Source organism: Pseudorca crassidens, chromosome 5 (assembly GCF_039906515.1).
Source record: "Pseudorca crassidens isolate mPseCra1 chromosome 5, mPseCra1.hap1, whole genome shotgun sequence".
Classification (NCBI taxonomy): domain Eukaryota; kingdom Metazoa; phylum Chordata; class Mammalia; order Artiodactyla; family Delphinidae; genus Pseudorca; species Pseudorca crassidens.
The window spans coordinates 15,590,052-15,616,745 of record NC_090300.1 but is presented as its reverse complement, the minus strand read 5'-3'; the positions used below and the strand labels follow the sequence as shown (position 1 = coordinate 15,616,745).

General features: G+C 41.8%; 1 protein-coding gene across 1 annotated transcript in view; it reads right to left on the bottom strand.

Annotated features, from left to right (window-relative positions):
• COL6A5 (collagen type VI alpha 5 chain) overlaps positions 1 to 26,368 on the bottom strand; it is a 108,088-nt gene extending 81,720 nt beyond the window's left edge. Inside the window, exons 1-7 of the mRNA XM_067737429.1 lie at positions 26,302 to 26,368; positions 24,759 to 25,349; positions 20,456 to 21,088; positions 14,860 to 15,420; positions 7,103 to 7,657; positions 4,455 to 5,030; positions 1,255 to 1,830 (exon numbers count right to left, since the gene is read on the bottom strand). Coding sequence (XP_067593530.1) covers positions 1,255 to 1,830; positions 4,455 to 5,030; positions 7,103 to 7,657; positions 14,860 to 15,420; positions 20,456 to 21,088; positions 24,759 to 25,349; positions 26,302 to 26,368 — 3,559 coding nt within the window. The remainder of the gene's footprint in view (positions 1 to 1,254; positions 1,831 to 4,454; positions 5,031 to 7,102; positions 7,658 to 14,859; positions 15,421 to 20,455; positions 21,089 to 24,758; positions 25,350 to 26,301) is intronic.
• Positions 26,369 to 26,694: the final 326 nt, after the last annotated feature.

Below are 26,694 nucleotides of genomic sequence, written 5' to 3'. Positions count from 1 at the left end.
GAGAAAATGAACGCAGAGCAATGACACATCTGTCCACCATTCAGTTCCAGCTGAGAGTAGCCATGTGGGAAATGGGGCTTAATGTGGTTACGTTGTCTGATTTTTCAAAAAGAAACCTGAAATCTGCATTTTAATGCAATATCTCCAGTTTGTAAAAGTTATCAATTAATTAAGAAGCTGTCAACACCAAATAGGACAACCCCAATTCAGCTACAAGTTGTCACTTGGTCACCCCTGACCCTGTCCAGTTGCTCATTTTACACACGAGGAGATGGTCATGCATGGCGGTTGCTGCTGCTGAACCAGAGTGGGAACCCTGGCGTTCTGATTCCAGTCCCGGGCTCCTCCACCACTGTCATCTGCCCCCAGTGAGCACCCCAATAGAGAGCTTGGAAAAACCAATGTGTTTTGTAAAAGAAGTCACTTCCATCATAACGAGTCTAGAAACAGAAGCTCTCTGCGGAATTTCTGCCTGTTGTGCAAATTCCACAAAATATTATCCTTCAATGTTGCTCTGTCCTCCCAACTCCCAGCCCCAAGTGTACAGAACCTGAGTCCCACACAGCAACTCGCACCTGGAGCTGAAGAATGACATCCTCATCAGGTGAGCCGTGGCTCTGCGTTCATTTTCTTCACTCCCTGCCCACTTGACTCACTTCCATGACCCACCTGGCCTTTGTAGCCATCAGCATTGGTGAACTCTGGAAATTAAATGATCCCCAAGGACAATTCAAATCTTTACTATGTTATGATTATATGAATGCCATCATTAAAAGAAGAAAATGTACAGATGTGTGCTGACACATCTGACACAGATGGACAACACACACACACACACACACGCACACTGAATCCCTTACAAGATGGTTTAACAAAGCTAGAATAGGAAAATGTCCAGTCAGCAAATGTTTATTTTATTTACTTCCTGTGGGATGCAGGGCATTGCTCTAGGACTTCCAGAAGCAGAGAGGGTAGAAATAGGAGGCTGAGTTCCAGGTGTTAGAGGAGCATAACCACTGGATTACATTGGGGGGCAGGGCTGACCAGGGGACACAACCCAGGGCCTCCTCCAGCCTCTGCACCCTTTCCCCTGTCTCTGAGGGAGGCTGACCGATCTCAATTTCTGGAAAAAGAGGAGATGTCTATTCTCACCGCACACGTGTTCTGCTGGACTCACCCACAGACACCTTGGGAAATGGACAACTGGGAAGCTGCAATCAAATAATAACAAAGAAAGAGCAAGGGTGCACTCACTGGTTTTCCCGCAACTCTGGCAGATTTCACGGACCATTCTTTTTTTCACATCCACATTCTTTAGTTTATCAAAGTCTTTAAAAGTGATGATTTTTTCAGAATTGCCCGTTATCGACAAGAGCTCTTCCTTATAAACATTTCCTATGCCCAAAGCCAGAATGCAAATGCCATCTTCTCTCAGGGTCTTCACTGCCTCTGTCACATCATAGCGGGGACCTCCAGATGTGATAACCACCAAAGTCTGAGGGACACCAGCCTTCCTTCTCCCACCAGCGGATTGCTCAAACATAACGCTCACTTGTTTCAGCGCCAAGTCCATTCGCGGAAGCCCGTTGCTCTTCGTCATAGTTTGAATTCGAGACTTCCACTGTGTTTTAGTCAGAGAGTTTTGCAACTCAATAATTTCTTGGTAGCGGCTCCCAAATTGTGCTATCCCAATTTTCATCCTTTGAGACTGAATGTCAAAATTATCAATTAAGTCTGACAAGAAAGTTGTCATGGTAACAAAGTCTGAATCAGATACCATGTCAGAGCCATCACAAAAGAAAATCACATCGGCTTCTTGAATGTTACAGACTGCAGTTGAAAAAATAAATCAGTTACTGTCCTTGTGAGTCATTCTAAATTTTCCCTTTGCTCAAATATTTAAATTGCTTTACTAAATCCTCACATTCATGGCAAATTGAGATAAGGTAACAGATGAGAGAACCACGATTGGCCCTCAAAGAGAAGAAAAAGTAGTGGGGAGGAGAAAGCTAATAGATTTTGTTTCAAATTTTAATTATTTACATGATTCATTTGAAAGGACACTGAACACTACTCTGAGAAAGAAAGTAAGACATTTGACTAGGTTGAATATATTCATTAAAAGGTCATTACGAAGGCTTGAAATCTCTTCAACATACCCATACTGGAATGTTCACCCAAGCCAAGTACCACTGTACTATTATTAGTAATCCTGTTACTATTAATGTTACCATTTTACATCTGTGTTGAAAGTTATCATTTAAAAAACCTGTTTAGCATACAATAATGGTTAATATTCATGACCACCTTGTGAGTAATTATTCTGTTTGTTAGGTAGAGAAATGGAATTCAGAGGTTAAGTAAGTTGCCTCAGAATACGCAATTACTATGCAGAGGAGCTGGTACCTAGGTCCCTTTTATCCTTAAATCCAGCACTTTTTTATATTACAAATTGTTTTAATAATATCATAACCCAAATATTAAAATTTCATGGACAAGTGTTAATAAACAGGGTACAGGGTCATTTCCCTGAAGTCCAGTGTGAAATGGTCCATAACCAAGGGATGATGCTCGGTTCCCTTCAAATGCAAAGGCTGGGATGGGGCAGCACTAAAGTGATCACTGAAGGTAACTGAGACGACGGAGCATGCATCACTGACTTCTACTGCCTGTTCTTCTTTCCCCCCTTTCTTTCACAGCTGTGCCTCCCTAATAAACTTCTTGCATCCCAAACTCCATCTCAGCATCTACCTCCAAAAAGACAGGTGTGGGAGATGAGAAGAAAGCAGGCCCCATATTCCTAGGAAAAGACTGTAGTCCTAGTAATGTACTAGATTTGGTGAGGACCCAGTGATAAAAAAAAGCCCAAGCCTGCCCAAGGAGTTCGTAGTCTTGTGATGGGTACAGATAATGGAACAGCAAGTATGAGTTAAGTGCTACCACCAGGAGAAATAGAAGGTGCAGGAGTTGAGGGACACGGTGGGGACACTGCTGGGTGCTGGGTCAGGAAACTGGCAAACAAAGGCTGGATGTGACAGACAAGCTAGGTGCAGCCAAGGGAAGTGGCAGGCTTGTGGTGGGTGGAATGATGCGTGCAAAGAGGGAGGAATTTCAGGATGATAGGAAAGACTATGAAATGGGGGGCAAGAGATGAGGTGGGAGATGTCAGCAGAGGCTAAGTGGATCTCAGAAGTTTAGAAACTGTAACCTGTGAGCAGATCAGTGATACAGCCCAGTGTATATCAGAAAGATCTCTTTGTGTTAAGGATGGTCTGGAAGGCAGCAGGACAGATGGCAAGGGTGGGAGTCTAGGGAAGGACCAGACAGGTGCAAGAATTGAGCTGGCCCCACTCCCTTGGGAAAAGTCATGTTTTCTTAAATACCATTATTCAGTATCTGAAACCAAGAAGCTGAATTTATTGCTTACTTAAGTAAAGTAGAGCTGTGGAGGTCAGAAGTAGTTTCACCCAGCCTAGCAAATGCTGGTCCGACACAGGATATGGGGGGAGGTTTTGTTTGGGGTTGGACTATTTCATAGAGATGAGAGTGAGTTAACGTCAGTCATAGAAACATGATTTGTGTTGGATACAAAAGTAGGTTTCAAACTGGTAGAGAGGAAGGAAGGGAGGAGGAAAGGAAAAAGAGAAGGAAGTCAGAAGAAGGGAGGGAAGAGGAAAGAAGAAAGGAAGTTAGCTGGTTGACTGATGCATCTGCCATGTCGGGCGACCTGGGCTAATATCTGGCCAGGATTCCAGCCTTCCAAGGAGGCACAGAGATCTCCTAGATGACTTGTCAATATCTGCTGCTTTGAGGTCAGGTGGCAAACCCTTTCCTCCCTCAGATGTGATGCCTCCAGCCCCTCCTGCCCTGGGGTATCTCATGGATAAGCTTTGACCCCTTCCCTCCTGGTTCCTAGCAGCCAGTCTCTATTACCCCATTCCTGGCCTTTATCCAGAAAAGTTCACTATACCACTTGGACTTCCAATGGCCCTACAGGATGTTGACAATCCCATTTAGAGGCCCATGGAACTTTGAAGACAAAAGTCTATCTGTTTAAACCATGAAACTCTCCACTTGAGTTTGACCTGAAACTGATACCGAGTAGTTGCACTTGGGGCCATTAAGCAAACAGGCAGCACAGGCAGCCGTGAAATGAGGAAAGGTGAATATTACCCTAAGAAGAGTCCTTTCTGCCAAGAAAAAGGAAACAGGGAGGCCAGATAGCAAGGACTGCTTCTGAAACCTTCTTGTATAATGTCTTCAATATGGTGACAAAGGACCTTTAGACTCTTGCTTAATCAATAATGCATTTCTTTCAGAGATGAGAAAACTGGTAGCCTGAGCAGAGAAATGTTCATCCTGTGACACCCAGGTAATGGGAAGCCAAGTTATCATATATTTTTTGTGTAAACTTGTATTGCTATCCCTGTAGAAACTTTAACAGCCCAACTTACCCTCTTGTGCATTGGTACACATACTATCTTGCAGAGGCAGGTAAATATCTTTCAGTTTGTTGAAATTACTGATGTGGATAGTATAGTTTTTATTCCCCGCCATAGTCTCCAGTTCTTCTTTGTCGGCCTTTCCTACACCCACTGCATAGATGATGATGCCTTTGGCTCTTAATTTTGAAGCCGCGTCACTGAGCTGATCTCGGTCATGGGATACCCCATCTGTGATGATGATCAGCATCTGCTTCACGTTTTGCTTGAGACGGCTGCCATGTTCCTCCATGAACAGGTTGTTTGCATGCTGCAGAGCCCTGGCAGTGAAGGTATTCCCTTTCGTGTCCCTGGGCCTCCTCAGATGCTCGATGATGGCTGCTCTGTTTGAGTACGTATTGAGGTAGAAGAGAACCTCAGGATGATCTGAGTATCTGAGCGCTCCAAACTGAACTCTGTCCGGGCCAACATCCGATTTCTTCACCAAATGGATAGTGACATTGATCATGCTTTCTTGGTCTTGGGGCAGGATGCTGCCTGAATGGTCCAGCACAAACACAACGTCTAACTGTCTAATCCTTTTACAATCTGAAAGGAGAAGAGAGTAGGCATCACAAACTTCCTGCAGTGTGCTCTGCACAGACAGACTAGAAGGGAAGCAAACTACGTTTGCCACGTCCCTCCCACCTGCCAGATACTGCAGTTCACTTAGTTACTGTTGCCATTTTAAAGAGAAAGAAGCTGAGGGCTTAGAGATGTAGAACTTGCCCACATCATGATTCCAAGGACACTGGCACCCTTATCTATGTAACTCTGTGATCAGATTGGTGCTCCTCACGCCTCCCGACTCTATTCTGCTAAATTTCATCAGGTCGTGCAACACCTTTTGCTAAGCAGGCTTTCAACTGGAAGGGAATGTCAGAAGGTAATTCAATGTAGTTCAGTGGTGAGACACGACCAATGTTTGCCAGACTGGCCTGTAGTTTTGAGAGGGTCAGGGGCTCAGTGGATAAACTGGGAGTTTCATCCTACTCCTTCAGACTCCAGCTGTCTCCTCATCTTCTAGTAGATAAACTTTCCTGTGTGCACCATGCCTCTTTGAATTTACATGTATTCCTTCCCCTGACTTCTCAAATTGGAACCCAGAAAAGCCCATGTAGGGGGAGAGCTAAGTCTCCTGTCACCTCACCCCAGCCCCAAGCCCTCTTCCACATTAGAAGCCAAGCAACCACTCTGGCTCAGTCTCCAAAGTGTGAGCTTGTTTCCACTCTTTTCCTTCCCTAAGTAACTTAAGCACATGTTTCCTAAAGGTTCACCCTCCACCTGCCTATCTTACCTCCAATCCTTATTTCTGGCAATGAGCCCTCAAAATTTCAAGTCTCATCCACTGTGGATGAGCCCAGGCTACATCAGAAAAACAACCCAGTGTGATTTGGTGACTAGTCATAACTTGATAAATATTTATGAATTGATCTAATGTATAAATCAGCTAAAAGTTCACCTCATGCTATAGAGAAGGTCTCCACAAACATTACATTTCTCAAAATGAAGAAAGGCTGGAAAGAGCCCTTTGGATTTCAAAGGTGGGGCCGTGGCCTTAAGGTAAGCCTTTCTTAGAATGTGTCTACAATCCCAAGGGTTTGGGAATCACTGTCATTCTTGGAGGAAGAAAAAAAATTCCAGTTAAGCTGTTCCAAGAGAAATCTTAGAGCTACTGCCTAAAGCTCAGAGTTTACACTAGGACACCTTATTTGTTAACTTTCTGAAATTTTGAAACACATAATCCTGAAGAACGAAGTCCAGAGGAGGACTCTGTTGCCAGAGGAACAATATACAATTACTAATGCTTTGGTTTGTTCCCTTAGTTGTATCCAAAACACAGATAACAACAGCACATGGTAGTTTTAAAAGCACAGGTGCTGTTAACCTTACATGTGGATTTATAGCAAGTTCTTACTCGAGTCATTAAAATTGATGGGCTCAAACGGAAGGTTGTTCAATTCAATTTGAAAAGGATTACAGTTTGTCAGATAAAAGTGATGACCCCAAGCAACTGTTTTAAAAAGAAGTAGCAAATTAAAATTTTACAAAGGGATAGACACACAAACAGCTGATGCATGATACTTAGCTGATAGAGGGTAAGAGAATAATGTGAAGTAATGAAAATATACACTATAACTTTAAAATACAGAGGGTTTTTGTTAGGGGGATACTGTGCTTAGGATATTGGTTTTAATTTAACTAAGAGGAAGATGAATTTGTATCTCTATTTACTGCTTAACAATGGTTATAGGTAGCCAAGAAACAATTTGGGGAATCATTTGGGATTAAAAATTGGCTCTGGAAAATCTAGTATGCAGGTATTAAAGAGTTGGGAATTTAATGTAAAATTCTGAGACCTTCTTAGAATATATTTAAAGTCATCAAAATCAGAGTACATTTTGCCAAATTAGCTGACAAAACTGTTATTCTAGAATATATCTTGGTATTTTGTATATATGTTCCTGAGGTCATGGGTATATTAACATAGCATAGATAAGATCAAAATTTAATATCAAAGTCCAGTTGGAGGCCAAGCCCAGTGTCCAAGTCACTGTTCACCCCACTATAAAGTCAACAGCTCACACCCTTGAGTCCTGAAGGATAACAGGGTCACTTACCATGAAGAGCACACACGCGGAAGATGAGTTTACTCTCTATTGCCTTTAGATCATCGAAGTTCTCAACTTGGAAGACCAGGCTGCCGTCCCCACTGATCTCCTCCAGCTGAGATCTATTGGCCCCATACACCCCCACAGAGAAGATGACCACACCTTTGTCCCGAAGAGCTTTTGCAGGGTCTATCACATCATCTTGGGCTTCTCCATCAGTGATGAGGATGAGAAACTTTTTGACCATTGAACGGCCCCCCTTGGGCTCAGTGAAGTATGGATCCACAAAGGTTAGTGCACTTCCAGTCAAAGTGTTTTTGTTGATGGGAGACATTCTGTTTATTGCATCAGAAATTTCTTTTTGTGTATAGTATTTATCAAGACGGAATTCTTCCCTATTATGATCACTGAATTGAATGACACCAACTCGGGTTTTGTCTGGGCCAATCTGAACCTTAGCTAACAGGTTTTTCATGAAGGTTTTCATTTTCCCAAAATTTTCATATCCTATACTGCCAGAACCATCCACCAGAAACATGATATCGACCTTCATGTATTCACATCCTGCATGTAATCAAAAAGACCAGAAATAAACCAGGTTGGAATTGTCCTCAGAATGTATAAAAGACAGTAAAGCAGAAATAAATCCTTTAATCAGAAAATATCTAAAATTAACTCAAGCAACTTCCATTGCATTTGAAAATTTTATCTGCTTCTTTTGTAGAAGCCTGCTGACTAGAACCCTAAATCAGAAATTCATTGAAGATTACCTAAGAAGTTTTAGAGAAGAAATACAACTTCAAAAGTATATATTTATTCACTCACTTATGCATATATGCATTATGCATTTATTCATTCATAATTCTTGAAGTTTATGAAACAGAAAGCATCAGGCCATATATTAAGGATGCAATGGTGATCAAAAAAGGACAGAGAAAAGTAAGCAATTTTTGTCACTAATATGACTAATATTCCAGGGTTTTATGTATATTCTTGAAACACAAATTTCCAGGTAATCCTTATATAGCATTATTTTCTGGGATAATTTAAAGTGATTTGAGGGGGGACCTTCAAGATGGCAGAGGAGCAAGATGTGGAGATCACCTTCCTCTCCACAAATACATCAAAAATATATCTACATGTAGAACAACTCCTATTGAATGCTGACAAAAGAAAAAAACAGAGACAAAAGAATAGGGACGGGACCTGCACCTCTGGGAGGGAGCTGTGAAGGAGGAAAAGTTTCCACACGCTAGGGAGCCCCTTCACTGGCAGAGACGGGGGGTGGAAGGGGGAAGCTTTGGAGCCATGGAGGAGAGCGCAGCAACAGGGGTGCAGAGGACAAAGAGGAGAGATCCTCTCAAAGAGGATCAGTGCTGACCAGCACTCACCAGCCTGAGAGGGCTGTCTGCTGACCCACCGGGATGGGTGGGGGCTGAGAGCTGAGGTTTCAGCTTCGGAGGTCAGATCCCAGGGAGAGGACTGGGGTTAGCTGCCTGAACACAGCCTGAAGGGGGCTAGTGTGCCACAGTTAGCCGGGAGGGAGTCTGGGAAAAAGTCTGGACCTGCCTAACAGGCAAGAGATAATTGTTTTGGGGTGCACGAGGAGAGGGGATTCATTCCCTGTCTGCCCACAGAAGGCAGAGCACCACCTAAATGAGCTCCAGAGATGGGTGCGAGCTGTAGATATCAGCTCGGACCACAGAGATGGGCATGAAATGCTAATGCTGCTGCTGCAGCCACCAAGAATCCTGTGTGCAAGCACAGGTCACTATCCACACCCCCCCAGGAGCCTGTGCAGCCTACCACTGCCAGGGTCCCATGACCCAGGGACAACTTCCCTGAGAGAACACATGGTGCACCTCAGGCTGTTTCAATATCATGGCAGCCTCTGCCACTGCAGCCTCGCTCTGCGTTCCAATTATAACTACCATACCGCCCCCTACCCCCAGCCTGAATCAGCCAGAGACATATAATCAGCTGTTGCTTTAACCCTGTCCTGTCTGGGTGGGAACAGATTCCTGAGGGTGACCTACATGTAGAGGCGGGGCCAAAACCAAAGCTGAACCCCAGGAGCCATGCAAACAAAGAAGACAAAGGGAAATCTGTCCATTCAGCATCAGGAGCAGTGGATTAAATCCCCACAATCAACTTAATGTACCCTGCATCTGTGGAATATCTGAACAGAAAATGAATCATCCCAAAAATGAGGCGGTGGACTTTGGGAGCAAATGTAGACTTGGGTTTGCTGTCTGCAACTGACTGGTTTCTGATTTTTATGTTTATCTTATTATAGTCTTCAGCACTTGTTATCATCGGTAGATTGGTTTATTGGTTTTATTTCTCTCTTCTTTTTATTATTTTTTTTATTTGAATAATTTTTAAAATTATTTAAAAATTTTTTTTCTTTTACTTTTTCTCCCTTTTCTTCTGAGCCATGTGGCTTACAAGATCTTGGTGCTCCCGCCTGGTGTCAGGCATGGACCACTGTGGTGGGAGAGTTGAGTGCAGGACATTGGACGACCAGAGGCCTCCAGGCCCCACATAATATCAATATGCGAGAGCTCTCCCAGATATCGCCATCTCAATGGTAAGACCCAGTTCCACCCAATGGTCAGCAAGCTCCAGTGCTCGATGCCCTGTGCCAAACAACTAGCAAGACAGGAAAACAACTCCACCCATTAGCAGAGAGTCTGCCTAAAATCATACTAAGTTCACAGACACCTAAAAACACACCACTGCATGCAGCCATGACCACCAGAAGGACAGGATCCAGCCCCACCCACCAGAAGACTGGCACCAGTCCCCTCCACCAGGGAGCCTACACAAGCCACTGAACCAACCTCACCCACTGGGGACAGACACCAAAAACAATGGGAACTATGAACCTGCAGCTTGTGAAAAGGAGACCCCAAACACAGTAAGTTAGACAAAATGAGAAGACAGACAAATATGCAGCAGATGAAGGAGCAAGGTAAAAACCCACCAGACCTAACAAATGAAGAGGAAATAGGCAGTCTACCTGAAAAAGAATTCAGAGTGATGATGGTAAAGACGATCCAACATCTTAGAATTACAAGGGAGAAAATACAAGAAACATTTAAGAAGGACCTAGAAGAACTAAAGAGCAAACAAACAATGATGAATAATATAATAAATGAAAGTAAAAATTCTCTACAAGGAACAAAGAGCAGAATAACTGAGGCAGAAGAATGGATAAGTGACCTGGAAGATAAAATAGTGGAAATAACTACTGCAGAGCAGAATAAAGTAAAAAGAATGAAAAGAATTGAGGACAGTCTCAGAGATCTCTGGGACAACATTAAATGTACTAACATTTGAATTACAGTGGTCTCAGAAGAAGAGGAGGAAAAGAAAGGGTCTGAGAAGATAACTTGAAGAGATTATACTTGAAAACTTCACTAATATGGGAGGCTTCCCTGGTGGTGCAGTGGTTGAGAGTCCACCTGCCGATGCAGGGGGCATGGGTTCGTGCCCCGGTCTGGGAAGATCCCACATGCTGTGAACCGACTAGGCCCGTGAGCCATGGCCACTGAGCCTGCGTGTCTGGAGCCTGTGCTGCACAACGGGACAGGCCACAACAGTGAGAGGCCCGCGTACCGCAAAAAAAAAAAAAAAAAAAAAAAAAAAAACTTCACTAATATGGAAAAGGAAATAGTCAATCAAGTTCAGGAAGCACAAAGAGTCCCATACAGGATAAATCCAAGGAGAAACATGCCAAGACACATATTAAGCAAGCTATCAAAAATTAAATACAAAGAAAAAATATTAAAAGCAGCAAGGGAAAAGCAACAAATAACATACAAGGGAATCCCCATAAGGTTAACAGCTAATCTTTCAGCAGAAACTCTGCAAGCCAGAAGGGAGTAGCAGGACATATTTAAAGTGATGAGAACAAAAACTACAACCAAGATTGCTCTACCCAGCAAGGATCTCATTCAGATTCGAATGGAGAAAATAAAACCTTTAGAGACAAGCAAAAGTTAAGAGAATTCAGTACCACCAAACCCTCTTGCACTGTTGGTGGGAATGTAAATTGATACAGCCACTATGGAGAACAGTATGGAGGTTCCTTCAAAAACTAAAAATAGAACTACCATACGACCCAGCAATCCCACTACAGGGCATATACCCTGAGCAAACCATAATCCAAAAACAGTCATATACCACAGTGTTCATTGCAGCTCTATTTACAATAGTCAGGACATGGAAGCAACCTAAGTGTCCATCAACAGATGAATGGATAAAGAAGATATGGCACATATATACAATGGAATATTACTCAGCCATAAAAAGAAACAAAATTGAGTTATTTGTAGTGTGGTGGATGGACCTAGAGTCTGTCATACAGAATGAAGTAAGTCAGAAAGAGAAAAACAAATACCGTATGCTGGCACATATATATGGAATCTAAAAAAAAAAAAAGTTTCTGACTAACGTAGGGACAGGACAGGAATAAACATGCAGACGTTTAGAATGGACTTGAGGATGCTGGGAGGGGGAAGGGTAAGCTGGGAAGAAGTGAAAGAGTAGCATTGACATATATATATTACCAAATGTAAAATAGATAGTTAATGGGAATTAGCTGCCTAGCACAGGGAGATCAGCTCAGTGCTTTTTGACCAGTTGAAGGGGTGGGATAAGGAGTGTGGGAGGGAGATGCAAGAGGGAGGGGATATGGGGATATGTATATATATAGCTGATTCACTTTGTTATACAGCAGAAACTAACCCAACATTGTAAAGCAATTATACTCCAATAAAGATGTTAAAAAAATAAAGTGATTTGATAAACTCTACAAATCAATATTAGAAATTTAGGTGAAAAGTTTTTACTAGAGATAATAAGTACATTAGTAAGCACATATCCATTCAACATGGACTGTTCCTTTATTTATACATAAAATTTGTAGATACCCTACTGACTGGAAGTGGACATTTATATGCCTATATATGTATCTGTACATATATACACGCATAGAAGACCAATTTCTATAAGCCATAAAAAAGTGTTATTAATTCATGGTGCAGGAGTTGTGTGTGTATATATATACATATATATGTACCATAGTATATATTTATATCACATATTCTATATATAGTGTAAATATATTTTCTTTAGCATGTATCTCCTTAGTCTTAACGCTTTTCTGTATCTGTTATCACTGCCATTCTTTTACCAGCCCCTCCCTCAATACTCACAGAATCTATCCCATAGTATTTGAAAATGTATCATCATTTTCAAATGATGATACATTTGAAAACGATGATACAGTATCAGCCATAGAAGAATTAAAAGATGCTATCTGTTTTCTAATAACTTGTATAAGGCTCACCAGAGGGTATTAAAACCATCATTTGAGATCCATGCTGCCCTGGAGCCATTTTGAAAGTTGTAAATAGGGAAGTTCCTGAAGACGTTTGTGGCCTTGGCAAAGCCCCAGCTCTGCGAAGTGTGGAAGGTTCTCTTCCATGAACACATGTCAAAAGAGGAGACTTTTACCTGTGGTTCAGTATTCACAGGATCTACCTCCTCATCTCAATTTGTCATGGAAGCCACTCTGGCCCTCTACCATCTCCCACTCTTCCACGTCAATAAAAGAGTTTCAACTAGGCAGATGGTTGCCCAGGTAAAGACTATATTTGCCAGGCTTCGTTGAAGCTAGATGTGGCCCTGTGACTAAGTTCTTGCTAGTAGATATTAGCAGGACTGATTTGGCCACTTCTGGGACTTAACAATAAAACAATTGAGCATGGTGGGCTCCCCTGGCCCTATCTCCCTTTCCACAAATGCAGGGTAATGAACCAGCCTCTTTGCTAGACCTGGACTGCTTACCCTGGACTATTACACAAAAGAGAAACAATATTCTATGTTGTGTAGTTTAGAGTCTTTTTGCTAGAACCACTTAACCTGCTCCTGAACAAATACACAGTGTCATTCCATCCACATGTGCTCTGAGACCAGTCAGTGGTTTCCAGGCCCTCCAGCATAGGGTCCTTAATTTTCCTGCCTCTCTATTCACCATATTATGGCTCATTTCCTTGTCCACAGTTTGTCTCCTCCCTCAGGTGTGCCAGGGTTTTGGCACCTGAACTGCAACTACCTGATCAACAAAAAAACGTACTGTCTTTCCTCAGATTGGTCCATGACTTTCTCCCTCGAGAAGACCTGAAGTACAATCTATTTTAGGTTTCCTGAAACCCTTTTACTTTCCTTGGCATCAACTCCAGGAAACGTCAGGGAATCTGTACTCTTACACTCATTCTAAGACATCCTGAAAACCCTACTCTACTACTGTCCATAACAGGAAGAAAAAAATCAATAAAGTTGTGATTTAGGATTTTGCTGTTAATGCTACTTATTTGCTAGTTTATTTTTATTTGGATTTTAGTGACTCAGAAAAAATTCTAACACATTTTCACTTTTGTAAGTTCAAGTAAGTTAGAATTATTTTCCTTTCCACATCAGTGAACACCTTGACCAACTTTTAAAATAGCCACGTTTTATGTAGCGCTTACCATGGGCTAAGCCCTCTTTTAAGTGCCCTGCATGTATTAGTACCTTTAGGCTTCACAATATGCCTACACATATGGGACAAAGGCAGGTAGACAGTAAGTAACCCATTCAAGGTCCACAGCCAATAATTGATAAATCTGGGTTGTGAACTTTGATGCTTTGACTCCATCATCCTTTATCTTAATCAGTAAGTAACATGACTCTTGGCAGACGATATTTTCAGGTGCTAATACTTGCAGTCAACACACACCATCTTCAATTAGTAAGTGGCTATTATTAGTTTTTAAAATTTTATTGAAGTATAGTTGATTAAAAATGTCATATATACTTTTTCAGATTCTTTTCCCTTATAGGTTATTACAAAATATTGAGTAAAAGTCCCCTGTGCTATACAGTAGTAGGTTCTTGTTGTTTATTTATATATAGTAGTGTGTATGTGTTAAAACTAACCTCCTAAATTATCCCTCCTCCCCTTTTCCCCTTGGTAACCATAAGTTTGTTTTCTATGTCTGTGGGTCTATTTCTGTTTTGTAAATAAGTTCATTTTTATCTTTTTTTTAGATAAGTGGCTATTACTAATAAGAGAAATAACAATCAGGTGCAGGAATTTGCACATTGTTCTTCCTTACTTCTGTTACTTAATTTTTGGTCAGAACAAAAATGCAAATACGTGTTTCTGTTATAAATAAAAATAAGCAAGGGTTACATATGTCCTAGGTGTGCATTCATAATAGAGAAATAATGGTTGGTGTTTATTATGCTAAACCTATACAGATACTCTGATGTAGGTATTATCCTCATTTTCCAGACGAGGAAGTGCAAGGTTCAAGCAGTGAAGTGAGTTGAACCCTAATCTACTTAAAGCCAGTGCCCATTTTCTTTCCACTGTCCTCATCTGCCTGAATTAGTGTGTACACACACACAAACACACACATACACAAATATAAAGTTTCTTATCCTCCATAGCAGTGGGCTTTGTCAAAGCAACGACATTCTTAGCAACCTTCACACTTACGGCTTTCGAGATGGCCTTAGGGCAGCTGTCTATATAGGGATTCTCCAACCTTGGAAATTGGCTTAAAATGAGGGGCTGAATCCCTCCACAGTTATAAAGGAAGTTAGCAAAATGTGAGCCAGACAACTGGTCACGTCATTCCTTGTTTCGGCCTATTAGTCTGCCTGAAGCAACCAACGAAGTACAGAGAATAAAGCCTTTTACTTTTGCTTACCTTTCTCAGTGCAGATGCTGCGAACAACTTCATTTTTGATTCTTTTTAAAGAATCAAAGTTCTGCCCAAAGTGAACCCTTTCCTCTGCCCCAGCAATTTGTTGCAGTTGTGTTCTGTTAGCCTCACCAATGCCGACCATGTGGATGGTGATGTGTTCAGCCCTTAGTCTCTCAGCAGGTTCCAGGACACCATCCGTGAACTTCCCATCAGTCAACACAATGAGGTAACAGGGTACCTCATTCATCCTCCGCTTCCTTCCCTTCCTTATTAGTGGCAGAATGAAATCCAGGGCTGCCCCAGTAAGAGTTCTGCCTCCAAGTTGCTTGATGTTAGAAACAGCCTTTCTTAATGCCACAGCATTAGGATAGTCATTGATATCAAATTCCACTTCCTTCTTGTGGGAATACTGCACAGCTCCAACTCGGACTTTGTCTGGGCCGATGCTAAACATCTCTATCACCGCCAGCATAAATTCCTTGATTTGCTCAAAGTGTTTATTCTGAATGCTGCTTGAGCCATCAATGAGGAAATAGAGATCTGCTTCTTTTGTATCTACACAGCCTGAAGAAAAATGGAAAGCAGAAATTGCATTCTCTGTTAACTATAGAGAAACTGGAGAGAACATTGCAGGAGGGTTTGGAGAGGAGGATGAGGCTGCGAAGGTTCTAAAGAATGAGAGCACTTCAGGTTTGCATGGAGCCTGGACACTTCGCTGCGCACATTCATACCCATTTTCTCCTTTGAAATTTACCACGACCTTCTGAGGAAATTGAAACTGAATGAGGCCTAGTGGTTTTTCTGAGGTCACACAGCCAGTGAATTAAAGAGTAAGGACAAGATTCCCAAGTCTCCAGGCTTTTAGTTAAAATTGTTTTTCTCATATTGACACCTAGCTTTTTAGTTTATGCCTTATCATTTCCTGAGAAATGACCTTCTGTTCTTACTTCCCCAATAACCTCTTCTGTCCAGGACAACTAGAATAATGTATTTAAAACTAGAACCAGATCATATTACTCTTCTGCTTAAATGATTTATCATTGTATTTAGAATTTAAAAATGAAAAATCAGCCGATCTTTCCCGCTTCTTTCCTCTCTGGCCCTATCTCCAGCAATTCTTCACCTTCCTCACTGTGTTCCAGTGACACTGGGCTTCTACTGCACTCTAAATGTGCCCCAGGGCTTTTGCACCTACCTCTTTCCTGGAATATTTTTCCCCCGAAATCTTGATGGCTGGTTCCTTCCCACCTCCTGGTCATGCCGATTCAAATGTCGGCTCTTTAGAAGGGCTTCCCTTCCAGCTAAAGCACATCAATCATTGTCTATTCTATTAACCTATTTTCCTTATGATGCCCATTACTTTCTGAAATTACCTATTCATCTGTTCATGAGCACAGCCTGTCTCCTGTCACAGAATGTCAGCTCCATGAGGGTGAGACTTTGCCTAGTTTTCTGCTTCTGCCCGGTAGGCCTGGTATATCACAGGATTTCAACAGAAAATTGTACATAAAGGAGCTCTAAATGTTCCTTCCTTTGTTGAGCAGCTTCTCTGAAAAAGTGCTTTAACTTTCCTAATAGTCTATTTACAACTCTATTTAACCATTTTTGAAATTGGGTAGAAGGAAAAGCATACCTTTAAAATTTATTTATGTGTACAATTACCTGGTTGAGTATGTGAAAAGGTCTTTAAAATACAACACAATTTAGTCATTTCAGAAATATTTTCTTTCTTGATAGCTTGTTGGCAATATATGGCTATTGACACTACTTCAGGCTATGAGGAGTTGGTCCTTAAGAAATCAGAAATACTGGAAATAAGCTTGACCCTGAGAATTAAACTATAAAATCTACATATAAATATTAGGGCAGGGACTACCCTGGTGGCACAGTGGTTAAGAATCTGCCTGTCAATGCAGGGGACACAGGTTCGAGCCCTGGTCCGGGAAGATCCCACATGCCACTAAGTAGCTAAGCCCATGTGCCACAACTACTGAGCCTGCACTCTAGAGCTCACGAGCCACAATTACTGAAGCCTGTGCACCTAGAGCCTGTGCTCCGCAGCAAGAGAAGCCACTGCAATGAGAAGCCCATGCACCACAACGAAGAGTAGCCCCCGCTTCCTGCAACTAGAGAAACCCCGAAGAGCCAACACAGCCAAAAATAAATTTATTTTTAAAAAAAGTATTAGGGCAAAGGTAAGCAGTTATCTGTAAAAGACAGGGGTGATGCCAGGCCACAAAAACTTGACAGCAACCAGAATGAATTGACTTATATATGTAATAAAGAAGAATGGTGGTCAGTAATGTGGAAGAGAAAAATTCGAGTCCGGGGGTAACAATGGCAATACCCATCCAACTCTGCCTGGGGCTGTGAGTCACATATTCCTATTAAAATGTGAATTTAAACTGATTAAAATTAAATAAAATTTAAAAGTCAGCTCCTCAGTTGCAAAAGCCACATTTCAGGTGCTTAAAAGTCCCATGTGGCTAGTGGCTATTATATTGGACAGTGTAATTACAGAATATATCCATCTAAAAAGTTCAAGTGGACAGGGTTGAAGAGAAATGTGTCTCCTGGCACAAGGTCTCACCTGCAGTTATACAGAGAGATAGACAGAGATGTAGATCTATATATTTGATTTTAAAATAGTCATTCCCCTGATTAAATACCACTAGACATTTCAGTCATAAAACTAACTCCCTTGCTCTGATTCCACATCATCCAGCAGTATTTTAATTACATTTTAGCTTCTAACTTGTCTATATGTCTACAGGGAGAGACTATGTTGCTCAGAGGACATGAATGTCTAGGTCCCTGGGCACTAATAGTTCCATTGCAGAGATAATCGTCAATCTTTTTTTATACATAGCCTCTTGGTTTGGTTAATGTGAGTCTTTCCTTGCTTTAATGAAGTTCTATTTAATAAATTGAATACCTAGTGGTGCCAAAGGTGGTGGATACAGCAGGGACTAAGTCAGTAGAGACTGGTTCTCTGTGTCTGACTGTTCTGAAACTACAAAGCTGGCCACCCCACTGTAGACCATGGCAAATTCACTGAAGCAGTGGTTATCAGATATTGCTAGAGTGAGTTTGCTGGGGAGCTTTCTAAAATCCAGGTGGCCTAGGCCCTACTCGCAGAGACGGAGTCATTGGGTTGGGCCACTGAATTATTAGCAAGCTCCTCAGGAAGTCCTGATAAATTTACAGCAGACACTTTTGGTGCTCCGCCTGTATCCCCTCAAATCCTTTACCATTTTTGTGTAACCAGTTCCCAGCACTTTCATTCCAATAGCTAGCACCTGTGTCTGTGGGTGGGTGGGCTGCTCTCGGGTTGTTGAAACCCTTTTTGCTTGGTATTAAACCAGAGGTGTCTGGAAGTGTACATTCCCTTCTGTGTGCTGGAATATAAATTCTCCAGTTACATTGACCCCTGTCTAGGACAAATCTAAGGTTTAACCCACACTGTCTCTCAAATGGTCCTGTGGAATTGACCCTCCATGGGACTTACCATGGGGCTTATCATCCTGTCCTTCCTGGTCCCATATCTTCCCTTCTCTACCAATCTCCAGTTTTTCCTGGGTATATTTTTAATATATCAGTTTCACATGAATCCTTATCTGACATCTATATCTGAGGAACTCAATCTAAGTCAGGTACCAGTATTAGAGAGCCACTGAATTAATAAGAAGGCACTTACTGAGGCCTTATGGAAGATAAGGATGGCCCTTGTCCTAGCCTTGGTCCCATATCTTCCCATTTAGAAATTCTGTAATGACAAAAATAGTTTTTTGTCACATAATTTCAAACTCTTTGAGAGAGACCGTGCTACACATCCCTCCTATGCCCTAAAAGTTGCTACTAGACCAAGGCAGCTGCCACTCTGAGAGACTCCTCTCTGTATCACTCAGGAGGTAATAGGGGACTGGTTTCTTGCTGCTGCCTTGTAATGTATATATGCAAGAGGAAATCAAGGGCTGGCCCAGGATTGCATCCTTAAACTTTCAATCGACTAATCTGAATTTAAAATTAGCCTTTAACATCATTGGAGGATTCTTTTCCATGTGAGTGCTGCCAAATTTGAGTTCCTATTGTTTGGAAGCATTTTATCTGCAGGGAAATGTCAGCAGATATCTCAGAATTAGATAAATTCGAAGTCACATCAAGTATCTTCTGGCAGTATGTCCTGGTATCTTTGAAAAGAACTTGGTAAAACTATAGCAGATTCGGTTGTGTATAAAGATATAAATACAATGATGATCCCTGCAAAACTTTTATAAGAGCAAAACATTGGCAATGACCTCTATATCCAACAATTTAGGATATGTTAAACAAATTATGTTATATCCATAGGACAGAATATTATTCCCAACCTAAAAAGAATATTGCCAAAAAAATTTAAGGAGATGGACAAAAGTTCATGTTATAAGGTTGATAGAAAAGTGAATAAGGCATATCATACCGGTTATCCCCAATAGCCATTCTCTTTTCTACACTAATTTAGTCCCCAATATTTGCCTAGGTACTTGGCTGCCCCAAGTAAAGACTATATTTTCTAGTTCTCATTTTTACAATGAAGAGTGACATGTGACTAAGTTCTGGCCAATAGGATGTAAGCAAAGATGGTGAGTGTAATTCCTGGGAATAACCTTGAAGAAAAAGAGGGGGAAACCTGCCTTTTCCTTCTCTTTTATAATTCTTGTTGCTGGATGTGAATGTAATGCCAGCAGCAGTTATCTTGGATTATAATGCTGGGAACAGAGACCACAAAGAGCAGAAAAATAACTTAGAAAGAGACAGGGTCCCTGACACGGTGTTGTACTACCCAGCTCCTTATACCTACCTTAGGACTTATTTGTGAAACAGAAAAAAAAATAGTTTTATCCTATTGAAATCATTGTTATTTTTTCTTTTGTTAGTCACACTCAGAAGTAATTGTAACTGATACAAGTTACCCAACAGTGTGCTCCTGCATGGTCTAATATGACAGCCATCAGCATGTAGCTATTAAAATAAAAATTAAATTAAATTAAAATTAAAACACAGTTCTTCAGTTCCATTAGCCTCATTCCAAGTGCTCAATAGCCAAGATTGGCTAGTGGTCGCCTTATCGAACAGTGAAGATAAAGAACATTTCTATCATTACAGAAAATTCTGTTTGACAGCACTGATACACATAATGTTACATCGTTTTTTAAGAAATGTGTATGCATGTGTTTGTGTGTACATGAGTGTAGAGACAGAAAATAGGCTAAAAGATAAGAGAAATAAATGATAAGAATGGCTTTATCTGAAAGATAAGATCACAGGTGATTTTATTTTCTTTATGTTCATCAACACTATCAAATTATTTTATAATTAACATTTTGTATATTTTATTGAGGTATGATTTACATGCTTAAAACATTCATCCACTGCAATCATTCAATGATTTTTAGGAAATTCATAAAGTTGTGCAACCATCACCAAAATCTAGTTTTAGAACATTTTCATAACTCCTAAAGTTCCCTTACCCAATTACAACAAGTCCTCACTCCTGCCCCAGCCCTAGACAACTGCTCATATTATTTTTATACTATGAAAAGGATTTTTAAAGACATACCAGTTTTATCAAGTTCCATTTGTTCAGCATGAGTTGAAATTTGGGACCATATTTCATTCTGGAGCTTTTTCAAGAACTTCTTACTGTAAATTTCCAAGTCTGCATAGGACTTCATCATGGAGATGGTCTGTCCCGGAGGATAAGATGCTATTTCTTCTAACTGGGTCTTGTTGGCCCCTTGGATGCCCATGGCAAACACAGTTACATCCTCCAGGCGGAGATTCAGTGCAGCCTCACGCACCTTGTCATCTGATGGTCTGTCAGTGACCAGGACTGCAATCTGGGGCACTCCCTGTGCCCTTCTGCTGCCACTTGATGCTGAGAAGCCTTCTCTCCTCATCTTCTCAATGGCAGCACCAGCACTGGATTTCCCAGCCCGCAGAGAAAGCTTCTGGATTTGCTTCTGAAATTCAGATTGGGTTGTGCTTGAGCTCAGAGGAGAAAAAGTCTGAACTCTGTCACTGTAACTCATAAGACCAAGCCGCAGGCATTTGTCTTTCACATCCATGGAGGAGGTGATATTCTTCAGGAAGTTCTGCAGGTTCCTTAGATTCTGTTTTGTCCCAACAGACTCATCCACCAGGAACATGAGGTCGGCAAACGAATCTTTCTGACAGGTCCTGGGGAAGGGGACTATGGAGGGAGAAAAAGTAGGAATGTTAGTACACACCTCTGGCCCAGACTGAGAAAGGCACTCTACAGATTGTCAGAAGGCATTAGTGAAAATAGAGGCAGTCATGATGGATGCAGTTAGCATTTTTTTTAGTGAACAAAGGATAAAAATTCTCAGCAAAATTTACATTGGCCATTGACTTCAGAGGATTTGCAATGCTCTTCCCTCTGTCTGAAGAATGCTTATTATGATTTTCCTACCACATCTCATCAGCATGTTCTTCATGAGCACCATCACCACCAGTATGACTACCACCACCACTACTACCACCAACAGCAACCACCTCCACCACCACCACCATCACCACCACTACCACCTCTACCTCCACCTCCACTACTACTTCCACCTGTACCACCTCTACCACCACCTCTGCCACCACCATGGTCTTCATGACCACCATCACCACCAGTATGACTACCACCATCACCTCCACCACCACCACCACCTCTACCACCACTACCCCTCATCTTCAGCAACTCCACCACCTGAACTTCCAACACTATCACCACCACCACCTCCAAGTCCACCACTACCAGTATGAACCACCACCACAATCACCACCACCACTTTCAAATGCTGAAATACAGGCATAAATTAGTCGAAATATACCTGACTTCAGGGAGCTCACATTCTATGGGGAGGACAGATAAATAAATTATGCTATTTCAGACCATAATAAATGCTAACAAGGAAATAAAATAGGTGACTCAATTGAGTTACCCTATGTTGGGGATGTGGGATGAGAACTAATTGATCTGAGACATAAAAAGTCAGGGAAGACCTCTCTGAAAGGATTACATTTGGGTTGAGAAAGATGAAGAGAAAGATTGAACTACACATTGTGTGAAAGGAAGAAGAATTCTGGCAGAAAGAAAAGCGAGAAATAGAAACAAGCAAAAGCCCAGAGTAGCCGGAGCCAATGAGTGAGGGGAACAATGATGGATGAGGTCAGAGGGAAGTAGGGCCCAATCATATGGGGCTCAGATGATCTTATTTAAATCTTTTAAATATCACGCTAGTTCCTGAGGGGAGATAATGAATTCATTAAAAAACAATTGCCCTAGTCCAGGAAAGAGATAATGGTTCTTGGACAAGAATAAAGCAGGTAAGACAGAAGAACAAGAGTAGTTTTGATACATGAATTAGAGACAGAACAGAGAGGACTTGATGATAAATTAGATATGAGTATTGGGAGACAAAAAGGAAGTGGTGAAAACTCCTGGGTTTTTGGCCTGAACAACTGAGTGGATACTAGTGGTATCTTTTTCCAAGATAGGGGAGATAGTGAGAAGAACAGGTTGGAGGGAGAATTCAAGAGCTCCATTTCAGACACGCTAAGTTTGGGATACTATTGAAGATGCCAGGTAAGCAGTTGGTTGTATAAATCTGGAATCCACAGCAGAGTATACCACATGCACAGAATGCCCACTCCAGGAACAGGTGGAGGAGCAAAACTGTGGGGGGTGTAGCCAAGAGATAAGCTCAATCTTGCCAGGAACTATCCACAGGATTGTGAGCTCTAGAAGCCAGAAGGCATGTCTTACTTATCTCTATCTCTCCAGTACCTGGTACCTGGTGGGAGCTCAGAACTATTTGTGGAATTATAGTAATTCTCATAAATCTACCAATGTACTCTGAACCTCACATAGTTGGCTAAAACAAACTTACAGCATGGCCCACTCAGCTCAGTATTTATTTGCAAAGAGCTATTACTATTTTTTTTTTTTTTTTTTTTTTTTTTTTTTTGCGGTACGCGGGCCTCTCACTGCTGTGGCCTCTCCCGTTGCGGAGCACAGGCTCCGGACGTGCAGGCTCAGCGGCCATGGCTCACGGGCCCAGCCACTCCGCGGCATGTGGGATCTTCCCGGACCGGGGCACGAACCCGCGTCCCCTGCATCGGCAGGCGGACTCTCAACCACTGCGCCACCAGGGAAGCCCAGCTATTACTATTAATGACAGTAAACTGCCAAAATCCATACAAGTCATCTCACCCATATTGTAAGGTAGATATTAATATCCTCACTTTATAGGTAAGGAAACTGAAGCTCAGAGGTTAAGTAATTTACTCAAAGTCTTTAGCAGCCAAGCCAGGGTTTGAACCCAGACTCCAAAGCCCTTACTCTTAACCTCTAAAGGCAAGGACAGGGTCTTGACAAACAAAACCTTGTTGTACTGTATACTACTGTGAAATAAATTAGGAGGAGTGAGAGAAACACAGATCAGTACACAAAGCCTTCTAAGAAGGTGGTAAAGTCCTATGGTCTTGGAGAGCTCAGGCTACCTACAGGGTTGTAAGATTTCCAAGGTCCCCAGGGTGAAGGGTCACAGGAAAGTTTTTTTCTCTGGGAAGAGAAGCACATGTGCTGTAAGAACTTGCTATTTCCCCCAAGGCAGGAAGAGTGAGGGATGGGAAGAGTGGAGGTAAAAGTACTCCCTGATGCTTCAGGGGGCAGCACTAACTGTGACAGAGCCTTCTAGATACTTACCCAAACCCATTTCCTCTTCTTGCTCATAGGCCTAGACCTGATTTCTCAGCCTCACCTGCCATTAGGCGTGGCCATGGGACTAAGATCTGGCTAATGAAATGTGAGCAGAAGTAGTGTGTGTCTCTTCCAAGCTTAGCCCATAAAACCACATCTTGAGTGACGTTCCATCTTTTTTCCCTTCCACTAGCTCTATACCAATTCCCAAGGTACCTTGAAAGTAATATTTGAAGATGAAAGAGCCACCACCAACCTAATTATCTAAATAGAAGGAAGACAACTTGAACACTGGCCCTATAGCATTACAAGGGAAATAAATAAACTTCTTATGATTCAGGAAGTCTATTTGTTATTAAGACCTAGGCTGGTCTGACTGCAAAATCAACCCATAGTGATAGCCAAGGAATTGGTGAATGATAGAGCAGGAAAAAATTTCAAGATCATTCCAACTCTCATATCTTACAAAGGAGGATGCTGATGCCAGGCTCAGAGAGATGAAATCACTTCCTCAAGTTCACAGTCAGCTAGTGGTATTGTCTGGACCTCTTGACCTGTGGTCAGGGCACTTTGTACCAAACCAGGTGGCTTCCTCAAGTCTTAGAACAAGATAGCACCCACTCAGAATAGCCCCTCATCAACAATAGAGCACAGAGGCAGACAGGAAGACCTATTTTGCTGGGGGCTCTTTCTACATCACTCTGGAGACAATGGCTGGGGCCTCTCATCAGTGCAGCACACTTACTGGGCACCTCCCATGACTGTGTACTGGCCTGTTTCGTCTGTTCATCAACAGTGCATGTGTAGCTTCCTGTTTCACTTTACCCTTTCTTTACTAATGCTTTCTAGGATTACCTCCCACATAAACTACTTGTACTCTAGGGTCTTCTGTTTCAGGTCTTCATGGAGAACCTGCTTAAGACATAAATAAAGCATTTTTCAAATGAGAAGCTGTAAGTCATGGGGGTAAAAGTAGCCCTCCTTTCAGCCTAGGGGATCAAGACTGAAAGTTGATGAGAAGGAGGTCTTCTGCATTTCCACATGAAATACTGAGATTTCTGATGAGTGGCACCATAGAGATAGTAGGAGATGGCTCTCTGGACCAGATTACATGGGGATGGGACACCTCTTCAACCAAGGGATTCCTTACCTACTGTATGAGAGTGGGCTGCTACCTCCTTGTACTGAGCCGCATCCTTGAGAATCTGCGTCATGTTTGGGGAGAACATGCTGAGATCTTGGACCGTCTGGAGGCTGTAGTGGAACTGGCCTGTGGCCATGGCCTTCAGAGTCTCCTCAGGTGTCCCCTGCAACCCCACTGAGATGATCCTCACCCCATCACTGCGCAACGCCTTGGAGGCCTCTTCCACGGCATCCTCGGACTCAGCTGAAGCCAAGACCACCAGGATCGGAGGAAACTGTCTCCTGTCCCTCCCGTTTGAGAAGTAGGTCGTGTGCACCTCCTGGAGTGCATTCCCAATCCGCAGGGAACCGCCCAGGAACCTGAAGTTCTTCTTGAGGTGGTTCAACATGGGGCCTCTGCTCTTGAAGGTGCCGAGCTGGAATTCTCTGTGGAGCACGTTGCTATACTGGGCCAGGCCCACACGATACTTATGGGCCTCTATGGGGAGGCTGCTGATCATCTTGTTGATGAATGTCTTCACAAACGGGAAGGATTTAATTCCCAGGTAGTTGGAGCTATCCACCAGAAACACCACGTCGGCATACTCAGGGCCTGGCCCTATCAAAATAAAATGACAACAAACGCTTTGGGTCAAGAGGGACAGTTTTTGTACTCGCCTATCAGTCAGTCATCAGCTGCAGACTTCTCCCAGAACTGGAGAGAAGGAGTGGAGGGTTACGGGTAAGGTGGCTCTGGGAAAGCCAAGGGAAAATGTCCTGAGAAAGTGGGGTACAGCCATGAGCTATTACCATTGCAGGCAATATTCACAGCAGCTGGGAGTGGGGGAGTGTGTACCTGCCTCATAAAGAGAGTCTGGACAAGGGGAAGCACCAAGAGCATTGACTTTAGCAGTCATGGTCAGCCACCTCCATCCACCCAGTTAGTGATCTACTGGTAAATGTTTAACTAAGCAGGACATTTCTTTCAAAATGACCCTGAAATTCACTAGGAAGTCCTAGGGTAGCACAGTGCAGGGTTAAAAATACTTCTTTGAATGATGTTTTCAGTAATTACAGAAAAACCTAGCTTTCATATTCCATATATGCATGTATGGAATATGAAAGCTTCTATATTACTTTATATATATATATATATATATATATATATATATATATATATATATATATATATATATAAAATTTCCTCTGTGGTGTTCCTTTTATCGTTTTCTTTCATTTATTAAAGCCAAGGTGCAAACTGACCCACAAAACATATGGGTTGACTCTATTCATACAGACATGGAACATCAGGACTTCAGCAAATCAATGAATAATTAAAGTTTTTCTAGCCAGGTGTAGCATAATTCATGCATTTTGCCCATGGCTTTCCATCATCTTTGAGAGCTTACATTTGCTTGATAGAATATATTGCCAACTACAAATAAATGCTGTCTGCTTTGATTTTTTTAGTAAAGAAATAAATTCCTTGTTTCTATTTATTAAAATAAAGATTTGTTGAGACATAAAATATTTATTTTCCTAATAATAATAAGCATAAAATGTACTGGTACCTGGGCTCTGATATGTCAGTGTTTCAGTCCAAAGGATGAGAACAAATACAATTAACAGGATCTTCATTTTGTAGTGACGTTTTCTTGCTTTTACTCTGTAAAAAATGTTATTTACAATATAAAAAATCTCATTGTCTAACAAGAAATAACTACTGGGAAAGTTGGTTTAGAGCACAATACACTGTAAACACTGTATTTGTCAATAATACCAGTAGTGTTTAAAACATTCATCAAGAGTTTGAGTATTTGTTGACAATAGATAATGCTAATGTTTGCTGAGTCCTTGCCATAGCTCAGATACTTTTCTCAGTGCTTTTTAAGCATTATCTTATTTAACCCTCACAACCATCTTACTGGGAGGTACAACTACTATACCCACATGACAGATAAGGA